This window comes from Numida meleagris, chromosome 1, assembly GCF_002078875.1.
Source record: "Numida meleagris isolate 19003 breed g44 Domestic line chromosome 1, NumMel1.0, whole genome shotgun sequence".
NCBI classification, from domain to species: Eukaryota; Metazoa; Chordata; class Aves; order Galliformes; family Numididae; genus Numida; species Numida meleagris.
Genome location: NC_034409.1, coordinates 30783046 through 30796957, shown reverse-complemented (window position 1 = coordinate 30796957; position 13912 = coordinate 30783046). Strand labels below are relative to the sequence as shown.

The 13912-nt window shown below is 45.4% G+C and overlaps 1 protein-coding gene across 2 annotated transcripts in view; it reads left to right on the top strand.

Moving 5' to 3' along the window:
- The window catches only part of NELL2 (neural EGFL like 2), a 146212-nt gene continuing 134357 nt past the window's right edge, over nt 2058-13912 (top strand). Inside the window, exons 1-2 of one of the 2 annotated variants that reach the window (XM_021384993.1) lie at nt 2058-2476; nt 2584-2712. In XM_021384993.1, the coding sequence (XP_021240668.1) occupies nt 2422-2476; nt 2584-2712 (184 nt within the window). In that variant the 5' untranslated portion in view covers nt 2058-2421. The remainder of the gene's footprint in view (nt 2477-2583; nt 2713-13912) is intronic. The other variant, XM_021384992.1, reaches the window with a different exon arrangement.

Below are 13912 nucleotides of genomic sequence, written 5' to 3'. Positions count from 1 at the left end.
GGAAGGAAGGAGGGAAAGGAGGGAGGAAGGAAGGAAGGAAGGAAGGAGGGGAGGGAGGGAGGGGAGGGAGAAGGGAAGGAAGGAGATATATCTGAAACATCACCTATCCTTTTTTATCAAATGAAACCTCAATGTTCTTCAAATGCAGAACTCTTGGATAGAAGCCATTGTTTCCATCAAAAGAAAGAACGTTCTGGCCAACTGAAGATGTAAAAGAGAAGCATTTTATTTTTAGTCTTTCCATAATACCCAGATTTAGGAGGAACATGCTCAGAAAGGCTGTAAAACAGTATGTTTCTAGGGTGATCAGAGAGTGAATCCATGAGTAGAAACATGTATTATTAGATTCAGCAAAATGTATGAAAGATCCTCAATGTCATATTCCTTGCAGTGATAGAAAGCCTGATTCTACTGCTGACGTGGTTCTGGGTTAGCTGAGTTATGTCACTGTTCACATCTCACAGAGCAGAAATACACCTATGTGTGATGTGGATAATGTCTGCCCTGGGCTCATGGGGATAACAGGGAACAGACAGGGCAATGTGGTTGTGTGTTGTGTGGAGTGATTATTCGTGTCTGTGACAAGATGAGTGGCCGCTTGCTGAAAATCTCTTGGGACAGAGCTGGGTTATCTCAGGGAGGGCTCTGCCAAGCTCACCTGTTTACAATGGCAGCTCCAGCCAATGGAAATTGTCACTGGCTGCTGGCAGGTGCAGGAATTAAATACAGATGTTTGCTTCTCTTTTTCTGTTCACTTACATGCCTGTCTCAGTCTGAGGATCAGTATGCACCACGAGTGCTTCAGATTTTGAACCTCTTCTCAAATTAAATGCTTCTGGTTCAGTTATCTGCAACCAGTGTGACTGCAGCATCATGAAAACAACCACTGATGTGTGGTCTGTGTCCATTAACTCCCACAGCAAAGCACCCCTTCCACCAGCCTGCTCTGACAGCTGATGGTGTTCCAGGTGTTTGGAAGCATGTTTCCGCTTCACCAACACTCTGTAGACAAGTTTTGGTGTAGATGAGGTGTCACTGTGATCAGGATGGAGCTGGGATCCCACCACATCCCCTCCTGGCTGCTGCACCTGGAGGAGAAGCTCTTCCAGGGGTGATGTAGGCAACAGGGCACACTACTGTGTAATGCCCAGGTTGCGGACTTGGATTGAAGGACAGTTTTCATTGTTTGCCTGTAGACATTCCTTCCTCCATTTTTTCTTCAAGGAAAGAAGGTGTTTGTTTTAAGTGTTGCTTAGGATGTCTGTTGGTCTGACCTGGAAAGCAGATCTACCATTACCTTCCATGGTTTTGTCTGAGAAAAAGACTATTTTAGTCGGGATTATCATTTGGAAAGGTTTGTAAGGATTATTCAGAAAGACTTCATTATTTGAAAAGATCATAAAAGGGGGAAGGTCAATAAGCACCCCAGGAAATCAGGGGCTGACCTCAGGATCCTGCTGGCACTCACTCGGGGCTGGCAAAAAATTGAGGAGTCAATTCCTTACTCAGCAAAATTGGAACAACTGGCAGCAGGGCGTTGTAGCTTTGACCACAACTAGTCTTCAGGGAAGGAAAGGTAAGGGTGAAGCTATTCTTAGCGCCCCTCACCCAAAGTGAGCCACGGAAATGTCACAGTTGGGGGGTAGGAGATTTGTCGAGGGGCTGCGGACAGGACCGCTGCCGGGCGATACGAAACCGACCGGCAGAGACGGGGACAGCCCCCGCAGACCGCGATCCTCGCCAACCTCCACGCACGTCCCGTTTCCTTCTCTCTTTTCCGAAATTTATCTTTCCGCCATCCCGGACGGTGTCACCTCGAGATGGGACGGAGGCGGTACCCCGGCCTGGGAGGGCGAGAACAAAGCGGGGCGGCAGCACCGGAGCGCCCCGAATGCCTCCCTCCGACCGCCTCCCGCCCCCGGCCCGCAGGGCTCCGCGGGGTGAGGCGGCACCGCCCTCGGCCCGGCCCGGCCCGGCCCGGTAGGGGCGGTGGGCGGCTCCCGCGGCCGCGGATAAACGGGAGCCCCTCCCGCCGGTTCTGCGTCCGCGCCGGACGGCGGCGAGGAGAGCGGCGCTCCCGCGGGAGCCGGGAGGACGCTGCGGTTCGCGGTCGAGGGGCTGCGCCCGGCTGCGGGGCGGGAGCTGCGGGGCTCGGGCACCGCCTCCCGGTAGAGGCGGCCGCGCTCATAGAGCGGCGGGAGCCCGGTCATTGTCTGCCCGGCGGCGCGGGGCTGCGCTGCCCGCCCGGCCCCGGCCCCCCGCCCTCGCCTTTGTGTGCGCCCGGCGTGATGCGCGCTGCGGGGCGGCGGGGGGTCCGCTCCTCCCGGTGAGAGGCGGGGAGGCGGCCAGCCTCTGCCCCCCAGGTTTTTCACCCGCAGCAGCCGGAGGAGGGGGACTATGGACTGAGCGCATCGCTGTACCATGGAGTCCAGCTGCGGCTTAGGCACGCTCTGCCTTCTTCTCTGCCTGGGGCCAGGTAGGCGGCGGCCGGGCGGCGGCGGGCGGTGCGGGGTTCGGCCGCCGCCGGGTCCCGGCGGAAAGTTGCGACGGCGACGGGAGGGGTAACGGCACTCTCTGGGTCAGTCGTAGGCTTCGGCGTGGACCCCTCGCTGCAGATCGACGTGCTGTCCGAGCTGGGGCTGCCAGGCTCCGCGGCGGGCGTGCGCCAGGTGCCGGGGCTGCACAACGGGAGCAGAGCGTTCCTCTTCCCAGGTACGGCCCCGCGGCTCCGGAGCGCCGCTCCCCTCCCTCCGGTCCTCTGCTCCGGACTCCCGCCCCGCTTTTCTCCATTTTCTGTCTTTTTTTTCTTTTTTTTTCCTCCTTTAACTGGGAGACGCTTAATTAAAGTACAGCAGGAACGGGGATGGCAGATGGCTTATTTTGTGAGTCGTGGGGTGCAGCGATGAATAATGGCACCACCCACTCTTCTGCTTTACTTGGGAAGCGCTGAACATCCCTCAGTTCCAGCGCAGGCAGCGCTCGCTGAAAGTTTCATGCGAATCGGGCAGAATGATGAGCTGAAAGTGCCCCGGAGGAGAGAGGCAGATGGCTGGAAATAGAAATTGCGGCTTCGCTAGGGGAAAGTGGCCCTTGTGAGCGTCAGCGCTGTACCCATCGTGGGAAACAAAGGCTGAGTTTGGGTTTCTTGTAGTGCTTGTGGTTATTCTTTCTTTCTTTCTTTCTTCTGCTGGGAATAGAAGTAAAGAGGTGATCTTGTTCCAGCATTCAAAATACAGTTAGGAGGTCTGCTCCGAAATACTTAAGATTCCCTGTATTGTAATGCACATAGATCTGGAAGATAATTCTCAGGGGACGCTGGCTTTACTGGTGGAGGTTGCATTGCTTACACTCACTCATTTTCAGTGTCCGCTTTAGTAATGTACTGATGCCTTAAATGAAGCTGGAGCAGAGAATGTTTTTGGGAAAAAATCTCCATCTTTAGGGAAAAAAAAAAGCATAAAAATAGCCTCTAGGAACAAGTTTCCTATATGAAAGATGATGAAACGCTTATTAGAAACATGACTAAAGAAGAGCAAGGAGCGCAGCTCAACATCTGGTGCAACAGGAGCAATCCCCGCATCAGCTCTAGCTTTAAAACAGAGGGACTTGGTGTTGGCTGCTGGTGTCACATCAGAGCTCAGCACTGAGCTGCAAGAATTCCTGGTGCAACAGGCGAGAGGCTGCTTCCCATAAAGAAGAGTTATAATTAAAGGGAGATAAGATCCGGAAAGGGAATTTCTTTTTCATGTTCGCATTAATGAGATAATTTATCAGAAGCTAATAGTTGCCAAAGGCTTTCTTTTCTTTTTCTTTTTTTCTTTTGAGGCTCTCTCTGTGGCTTATGTTCTTCCACGCGCAGCCAGCGTGTGTCACTGTGGACACGAATGTGGAGGTGCGCGGCTGTGTGCTTTCGGCAGCACCCACATCCGCTGCTGTTACGAACGTCAGCAGTGGGCTTGCAGCCTCGGAACCGCCTTCTGGGAGAGGTGGCTGCTCAGCGCGGCAGCACGTTTGTGTGGTGTGTGCTGCCCATCCTAAAAGAGCCCTAGTTTTTAGGGTATGGCCGTGCTCCGAGTTGAGGCCACCTCATGCTGTAGTGGGGGGAACCAAAGCTCCTGATGACTTCAGCCTTGCTATCAGAGCTTTGTAAGAGGAACTCTCCTTGTTGTGTATTAATTATCCTAGTGGTGGGACAAAATGACCATTGGTTACTAATGAATTTTTTTCTAAGCTTTTTCCTTTTTTTTTTTTTTGTAATTAGGAGTATATGCAGCTCCCTAGTAGGTTGCTGATTTAGTTGTGACAAAAGCAGGCAAGAGTTTAAGTTTGCACACTGATCTCTTCTGTCCCTGAGAGGAATCAGGAGGTAAAATGGACAAAACCTTGAGGTCTGATGGTGGCTGAACGCACTCTGCATCCTTCAGTGCCCTGCAGGACTGAATGGAGTTCTGTTACTGCACAGGACTGCTGATTTCCTTGTACAAAACGGAGTCCTTATGAGGCAGACAGATGTTCATTTTTCCAACTTGCCTTTGGAAATACAGACATTGCCCTACTCCACCAGACCACTGGTCCATGTAGCTGTTTTCGTTCTGCTCTTGAAGCTAACACTGTGGGAGCACTGCTGCAATGCACGCCCCTTAACATATGTATTTGCAGTGTGTGAGCTGGAAATATGTTCTTGGTGACTTCAAATTTCTTTTTGCCTGTGTGGGTTTTTTTTTTCCTTATTTCAGCTAAAGCTTTAGTGATAATCCATATAATTTTGGGGAAAAAAAAAAAGAAACCAATGACTTAGAGTTAGTTCATGGTCAGATATTTTAAGCTTTGACTTGTGTTCCTTTTTCTTTTGGTTTCTTTCTTCAGAAGACAAACGTTTTACTGTACAACATACATTTTAGCCTTTTTGATAGAACAGTTCTCAACTGATGTAAAGCTTGACTTCACATATACTTGACACACAACAAAAGCCAAAACACTGCTATTTATTTTTGAAAGAGATTACAAAAGTGGCAGGCTGCATTGTCAACAGGTAAGATGCACCAGGGGGAACTGTGCATTGTAAAGCTATCTAGGTGCCTGGTGCTACTTGGTTGTATGGGTTGCCAGCACCTGAATGCCGCTGTAATCTGTCCCTGCATAGGGGCAGGGATTTACTTTTTTCTGTAGAGGAGTGATTTATGAAGTAATTGTAAAATGTTCCAGTGTAGCTTGTGGGAAGACACAATTATGAATAGAAAACAAGAGGAAGTCTTCCAAAATGTTCTTGTTGCTAGGTATGAACATCCTCCAGCGCTTCCTAGCCAATAGAAGATACTGTGATGTCAAAATATGTTGAGAGGAAAATGATTGCTCTTCTGGTCAGAGCATAGAAGTCAGATCTATACCACCACCTCCTCTGGTGGTGGCTGTTTCTGCAAGCCAGTGAAATTCTTAGTACTTTGGTTTTTGCTTTGCAAAATAGAGATAGCATTTAGGATAAAGCCCAAATCAAATGGATGGATCAAATGTGTTTGAAGAAGGCCTTGAATTACTTTTGGAGAATCACAAACTGTTGTTCTTTCTTTATACATATACTACATTAATACAATTTGAGGTGGTAAGTGGAGATGAAAGTAAACGTCGTCATTTTCCTATGCAAATATGAAATTCATATTGCTGCAAGACCCTTCATTGTGTATGTAATCACGTGAATACTTGAAGAGATGGAGGCACCTGCAACAGAGGGCTTTGGATGTGTCAGACATGTCTGACCTCAGTATTATCTGGTCTGAGCATAGGTGTGACCTCAAGTGCATGCCAAGTCCCAGTGACACCGAGCATTTCAGCTTGCAATGGGAAATGATGCTGTCAGATGTGAGAATCTAACTAAGGGCTGGAGGGGTAACTTTGTCTCCTTTTGGCTCTCAACTAGGCAGAGACTTTGTCACTTTCCCTCCTCTCTTTAGGCTCTGTATTGTTATATGATATTTTGGTAATGCTTTTGGTCCCACTCGAACTAGCTGTTTTGTGGTCAAGAGTAAATACTACGTGTTGGACTTTTGTTGTCTCATGCTGTACTGGAGACATCTTTCAACCACCACCAGCAGCAGCGGGGAGTGGTGGAAGGTGCACAGTAAATCAAGTGAAAAGAGGCACAAGGAGTGAAAATGGGAGCAAAGCAATGTGTAAGGAGATTGTGCGCACATCAAAGGTGTATGTACTCCTCAGAGAAGCGTGGGCAGAGCAGTGCAGTCAGATGGTTACAAGCACAGGAACATTTATTTAGGGAAAATGTATAAAGGGCATGACAGTCACGAAGATGTGGGAGCTTGTGTATCTGAATGTGTAGGTTGGAACTCATTGAAAAAATGTGATTTTTTTTTTTCTTTACTGGTTTAGTTATAGAACTATTAATATGGTTACTAGCGCTGTTTAGTTATTTCCAGTGAGGAGGGACAGTTCTAGAGGCAATAGATTATAGATTATAATGTGCTTTAAAACACTGAAGAAATGATTTACTCTGTCAAAGTGATGCATGGAAGGACTCAGCGCTGCTGGTGTTTGAACTGGGTCTCGCTGGTACAAACTGCTGACAAAGGGAAAAGTGCAACACTAAAATACACCTCCGTGTGGTGTAAATGATTTTAGATATTGCTGCATGACTGGATCATTAGCCCACTGTATGAAAACGCCAGCAAGACGTTATTGTTACATATAAGGCATTGTTACATATAGGCATATGCCTTATATCTTTCTGGAAAGATCACTCTGTTCCAGCCTGTGATATCATCTCTGAGTGTTATTAAATAAAGGAGCTAAAAATAAAGCTTTAAAGCAAGATGTCAGTAAACTTTCTCTCATTAGAGAAATAGAATTGGGGTTAGCTATGCATTTCACACACATTTTTTTTTTTCCTTGCCACCTGTCGTTGAAAACATGGACAGATGCTCTTTTCTGGTTCTAGCTGAGCCTACTGAAAATATTACTGTTCCCAGCTGCTTTCTGCTGTCCTGGAGCCAGAGGTTACTGTCCCCACAACTTTTCCCATGCGAGAGATCATATGAGCAGCCTCTAATCTGCTGATGGCAGAGTCAGCCATCTTCAGCAGCTAGCCTGGCTGGCTGCAGTGACATGGATTAGATTCCCCTGCAAAACCCTGTCTCCAGCTGTCCCAGAGACCTGAATCATCTCCCGGAGGAGCCGGAGTGGAGATGGGGGAGGGAGTGCTGCTGCTGCCAGCTGGCATGGCTCACTGCAGCAAGTACCTGTCTGCAGCTCTCTTGCCTTGGAGCAATCTGGTTTCTCTCCCAGAATCACTGAACCCTCAGAATGTGGGACCCCTGGATGAAGATCATCTGTAGATAATTAAAATTCCCAGAATGCTTTGAAGAGACAAAGGAAGCCCCTCACTCCTTAGTTTTGGGTACAGCTGAGATAATACATTTTCATTTTAGAAAGTGCTGGAGTTGCTTTCAGTATCTGGTGTAAGCAATTACTCTCTGACAACTCAGTAGCCAGAGACATACATCTGTGTTTTGGTGTAGCTAAAACAACAGGATATGCTGTCCTCTGTCCCCTTCCACCTTTTGCATATGCTAAAGTCACCTCTGCAGCTCTTTGCTGCTGTGCAAGCAGTAACTATTATGGTTCAGCATCACCAGGGCTGTGATCAGTGATGCTGTACAGCTGGGATGGGTGTCATGAAGAGAGACCTGGAGAGCTGGGCTGCTTCTGCTGGAGCTGCAGAGCAGGAGCCGTGTCTGTAAGGCACTCTCTTTACCTGGAGGATGGTAAGCATCCAGCTTGCCATCTTCCTGCTTCCATCAGCAGTATTAGTAAGGAGGTGTTTGGGAAGCATTTGCTGCTGGAAGAGCCTGCCCAAAAAAGTAGGAGTAGTATGTGGAAATCCCACATGCAGCGCTCATCCCAAGCCATGCTGAGTTACCATTTGTGAAAAATCAGGTCCAACTATCAGCTTGACCTACCAGGTACCATCACTTAGCCACGTTCCCTAGCGCCATGTCTACACATAACTGTCATCTACCTTTTCACTTCTTAACCATATACATTCTTTACTGCTGAATAATCATAAATATGCCTATTGTCACTGCACGTTTAATAGTGCCAAGCTGGCTTCTAAGTGAAATATAATGTGGGAGTTACTTGAAGAACAAAGCTTCAGTGGTGTTGACTCATGACTGGTGCTTGTGATATCAGTACAGCATGGGGTAGGGCTGAGAAATGGGGCATGAATGGGGAGCTGATATGCTGCAGTTTCAGGTTTCTGGAGAAAAGCTTGCAATTAGTCATTAGTGTATGGCTGATACAAAATTATTTTAAGGAATGACTGAAAACTTGGCCTGTATCACTTGGGGATTGTAACCGTCTTAATGCTGAAAGTTTAACGTAAATAATGTTGCGAATGTGTATTGAGCATATGAAGCATTGTGAAAGTCTAAGTGTAGAGCAGTAAAGCTGTTTAAGAACAGGTAGAGGTTGCATGTTTCTACATTTACAATCAGGATGCTTCTAATATATCACAAGTCCAATTCCCATGTTGTGGCTGGTGTTATCCTAGGACTCAGCTCTCTGCAGTTGAAAGCTGAAGAGGAGCACAGCGTGCAGAGGCCATGATATGGAGAAATGAGTTCTTGCTGCCCTTATGTAACTGATTTTGCTGTGATGTAGTTCTGTGGTCATGAAGAGTGCCTGACAACAGCTAGGTTGAGTTTTTTAATGTTTTTTTTCTCCTCCTGCCGCCCCCCCGCCCCCAACTGCAGCACTGTTCTTTAGTCAGGTTTCAGAGAAGACAGCAACATTTCTCATATGTTCCTGCATGTAGTTCACTCTCACTGTCTGTTTCCTCCCCTCATTTTCACACAACCCTACTTTTTGCTTATAAGATTTTGGAATTATGTTTCCTACATTCCCTCTATTGCTAGTGTTTATCTAGTCTGCATTCTCCAGGGTATGTGGATGCTGCCTTGGAAAAATACCTCTATGACTGGTTAACTTTGCTACATCTTCAGGGAGGCACAGAAGTGAGCTCGTAAATTATTTAAAACCAGGGGATGAGAGCAGGAGATTATATATAGCAGTCGTGGGAAGCCGTACTTCCATGTAGTCACTCTTTGGTTCCTGAACTGTGCCATGATTGGCCATGTGCCAGGGTGCAGCTCAACAAGGCAGATGTGTTCTCCCACCTTAACTTCTAAAGCAGAGTTGAGCAGGGGAGAAGAATAAGGGAGTGAACAATTATTTTTCACCATTTTTTTTTCTGTCCATCTGTTTTGGCTTAATCTCTCTTTGTCTCAATGTTTTAGTAATTTGGGGTAGAAAAAATGCTGTAGCCATTTTCAACATGCAAGAATTGTACAGGTTTTTTTTTGTTGTTGTTTGTTAGTTTTCATTATTTATTACATTAAGCAATTCTTTGTTTTTCTCTTCTTGGTGCATACTTTATTTTGGTGTGTAATCCTGATGACTTCAGGGAGAAATGAGAGCTTGGAAACTGGGTTGTGCCATCTTGGCAGCACTACAGGCATGGGGCAGAATGGATGGAAGACTGTGTGGGAGAAATGGACCTGGGGGTGTTGGTCAATGCTTGGGTAAACAGAGGTCTGTAGCACAAGTCTTATGGGGAGTGGCTGAGAGAAATGGGACTGTTTAGACTGGAGAAGAGGAGGCTCAGGGGAGACCTTATTGCTCTCTACTATTCCCTGAAAAGAGGTTATGGTGAGAGGGCATTGGGCTCTTCTCCCAGGTAACGGTGTTAGGATAATAGGGAATGGCCTCACGTTGCACCAGGGGATGTTCAGGTTGGATATTAGGAAAAAAATCCCAGAAAGAGTGTTCAGGCACTGAAATGGGCTGCCCAGGGAAGTGGTGAAGTCACTGTCCCTGGAGGTGTTCAAGAAATGTTTAGATGTTGTACTGAGGGACATGGTTTAGTGGGGAAATGTTGGTGGTAGGTGGATGGTTGTACGCAACAATGGAGGTCTTTTCAAACCTTGGTGATTCTATGATTCAATGATCTTGGGAGATGCCACTCCCATCTCTGCATGCTGCTGGAAGGTGCTAAAGCAATGGGCATGGTATGAGGGATAAGCAGGCTGAAAGAGAATTCTGAAGACAGTGTTCAAAAGGGTTTCAGCTGATTAACATATTTGCAGCAGCAACAACACTGCTACAATAGAATGTAATGTTTCCAAAGGAGCCATTACAATCAATATTGCTAGTGATCCATAACTGAGAACTCTCTTAGTGGAATTTAAGTGGCAATTTCCCTCTCTAAAAACACAGAGAGAGTGTAGTAAGAAAAAGACCTCTACTTTTGGAGTTGTTCGCTTTGTGAGAGTAATGTTTAGACTGTTTTGTTAGCATTAATGCCTGTGTAAGGATAATTAGACGATGGTAACATCCATAGTATTTATTCTGTGAAGAGTCACAGAAAGGAGAAATGTACTAGGCTTGACTGCATGGCTGGAAGTCTGACAGTCTCTCTCCAAACACAGCTGCATAGCAATCCAGACAGATTCCAAATAATCTTTTGTGTTTATAGGTCAACAATCTGTGTTTTAATGACTCCTTAAACATGCGTTCGTGTGTAGGGCCATAGCTGTCTCAAAGGAACTCAGATTTCCTGAGTTCCTGAGTTCACGCTGGCTCATATCCCTTGTAACCACCCCCAGCTTTGTTCAGCACCCATTCAAGGTGGAATAAACTTGAGGAAATTCATATGGACCTGTTCAGTAATGCTTTTTTCAAGAATTTCCACATACACCGTTAGCATTTCAAACATAAGGAAAGAATACTCTAGTAAGAGAGCTTGGTTTATTTCTATTTTTTTTTTTTTTTAACTGAGACTATGTCTGGGGTATTGTATTCACTCTGGCTTTCTTCTTTTCAAAAAAAAAAAAAATGAATGAATTACAGGGAGTGAAAAGAACAACAGAAAACCTGATTATACAGAGAAAAGGGCTGGCTTACAAAGGAAGGTTTTGAAAGAACTGAATGTGTACTGCTTGCCCAAGCAATGACAAAAGTGTTATATGATAAGTGTCTGGTATTAGAAAATTCTCTGAGGCTTAGAATGAAGGAATTATTTAGTATTCAAAAAAGTGGAGTTAAGAGTAATACAATGATGTTATAAATAAGGAGGATTTCAGTTAAAAGGAGACTTTTACAGCGAACTAATTTAGATTCTGGAATAGCTACTGGAAGGAGGTGGTGGAAATCCATATTCTTGATTTTGTAGAAGATAGTATTAAATGAAAATGTCTAGGAAGCATTACCTATGTTGTAGTCACTGTGTGACTTTCAGTTCCTATGTTAAGGATAGCGTGGATTACCTCATAAGTTTATCTAAACTCTAGAAATCTTGGGTTTTGGTGGAGTTGTTCTAGCATAGGAAGAGATTTCCAAAGACACAATACACCATTCAGCACCTAATACTCATTAAAATCAAACTGCTGCCTTTGATTTCTCTCTAAAACTGTACTTTGGTGCACTTGAGTGTATTTTAATGGTATTTGGGTGAAACAAGCCTGCAAGAGTGAGGAAGCATTTGTAATTTTCACCCAACCAAGTTTATAAACTGTGCATGTATGTAAGACTGTAGCTGGTTCACTGGGGCTAGCAGATGCATTCATAGAAGCATGGATTCTATTAATACCTGATTTAAAAGGAAATTTCTTACAGGAGAATCTGAACGCTGAGCCTCGTCATCTTCCTGGGATCTCTGGGAGCCTCAGCTTGAATCCCTCATGTACTCTCTATTTGCCTGCTTTGCTCATAACAGCTATGTGTGTGGTATTCCTTGGTATCCCCAGTTCAAATTCCTTCTAACCTTTTCTTTACCTGGCATCAAAACAGGCATTAGGCTAGCAGTGATTTTTCTGAGAATACCAATAAGACTGTGGGCTCTGGTGCCCTTCTCTTCCCCTCCGCTGTGCCCTCTCCCCACTGGTGTTTCCCCCTTGTTCCTGCTGGAACCCAAATTCTCCTCTGTCTGCTGCCTTCCCTTCCCATCTGCTGCTGTTTGCTCAGGCCACTGCCAGGGACCTGTGGCTAGCAACGGTGTTGTTGGATGTATCTGGCATGCTTCAGAAGCAATTTTTTTCCACTGCTGGCCTCTCTCCCCCTGCCTGGCATGCTGTGCTGGCCTTGTTGATGGGATGAAGGTTTGGGTTTTCTGGAAATCTTGAAGTTGATGACTGTTGACCATTCTTTTCTGTCAGAAGTCTATCTTCCGTGCAGATCATGTCATCGGGCTGGTTTGGGAAAAGATGAATCTCATATTAATGCTTTTGTAAGCTTACCATTGCCTTACATGGAAATAATTCAGCTAAACTCTAAGAAGTTCAGTGAGCTAAAGGCAATCAACCCTAAACTGATTACAAAAAAAATTACACCCCAGAAAGCCAGATGTAAGGGATGAGAGCTTCCAGCCATTGCAAAGAGGGAGAAACCATTAGATTCTTCATACAGAAAAAAGCTAATAACATCCAGGGCACCTGCAAATGCATGGGGTCAGACTAGATGATCTCTTGAGATCCCTTCCAACCTAAAGGATTCTGTGAAATGCTGGCTGCCAGTGGTAGGTCCTTGGGAGCAGCACTGGCGTCACAAGAAAGGAGCTTTTGAGTCAGAATGACTGAGCCAGGCACCATGGGTAGGTCTCGCTGACCACAGCAAGGATTGAGTGAGGGAGAGCTGTGGTGTGTTGCTCAGAGGATGCAGGAGCATCTACACAGAACATGATCCTAATCTGGGAATGCCCCAGGTGTTTTACAGCCTGTCTTTGCATGGCCAAGTTCACCACTGGAGTATGATACATGTGAGAAGCCTGAATTGTGTCATATCTTCTGGAAGGAGGGTAGGACATGGAATTCAGACTGATCTATATCCAGCATCATCTGCTTGTGTGGTTTATTACTGATGTTGGGTTGTACTTTATTGTTTTTAATTCATTTGACTTTGCTTACCTTCGGTAATCTGCTTTTATCTTTTGGAAAAGGCTAACAGCTCTGCTTCCTCCTCCTGTCCTCCCCTTGGCATCACCTGCATAACTTTTCAATTCCTGCCCATGCAATATGACTAGGGACTGGAAATAAATGCAGTCTTTTAGCAGATCTCAAGTGTGTCGTGCTCTTATTATTGTACCAGTAGGGCTGAAAGATGATGCATTATATTCTCACGTTCTTCAGCCTGTGTCCCAGTGCTAACAGCATCACCTGGTGCGATATTTTTGTTTGTTGTTAGGTCAGTTTGACACAATGTGCTCATAGGACAGCATGTAGCCAAGCATAACTAGGTGCATATGCCACAGATGGCAGCAACAAGGAAAATAAGACAGGTTTCGTGTTCTCTACAGGTTTCAAGGTGTTCTCAAAACTTCTAGAAAACTGCTTTGTGCCTGAAGGGGTGTGAATGTGTACGTGTATATATACATGTCTATTTATAAAGCTATACTAGCTGCTGCCTTTTAAATGGAGCTGGAACCTATTTTAAATTGAAGAAGCAGACAGAAATCCCACTTTGCACTACTTAAGTGTTCTTGTTCAAACATGGTAGGTTTTATAGTGGTATTGGACCTGAAAAACCTAAACAGTATCTTTGTAACTATCAGCACTCAGTATTACCTGTAAGGCAGTAAATATAGAGTCTTCAGAATTTAAAGATGAATTTATGGTAGTGATGGAATATAAATCAGGGAAAACTAGTAATTAAAGAAACTATTGCAGCTTATAATTGATAACCCAGAAATTATAAATCACTAGAAAGCATTGCAATAATAAATATCTGCGGCAATGCATAATATACAGCACACATGTTAATTTTCCTATGGGTAGGATTTCCATGATGAGCAGAAGTCATCTTTTATCTTTGTCATATTGTTATCCTGTAATAGGTCCCCACTGAATAGCAC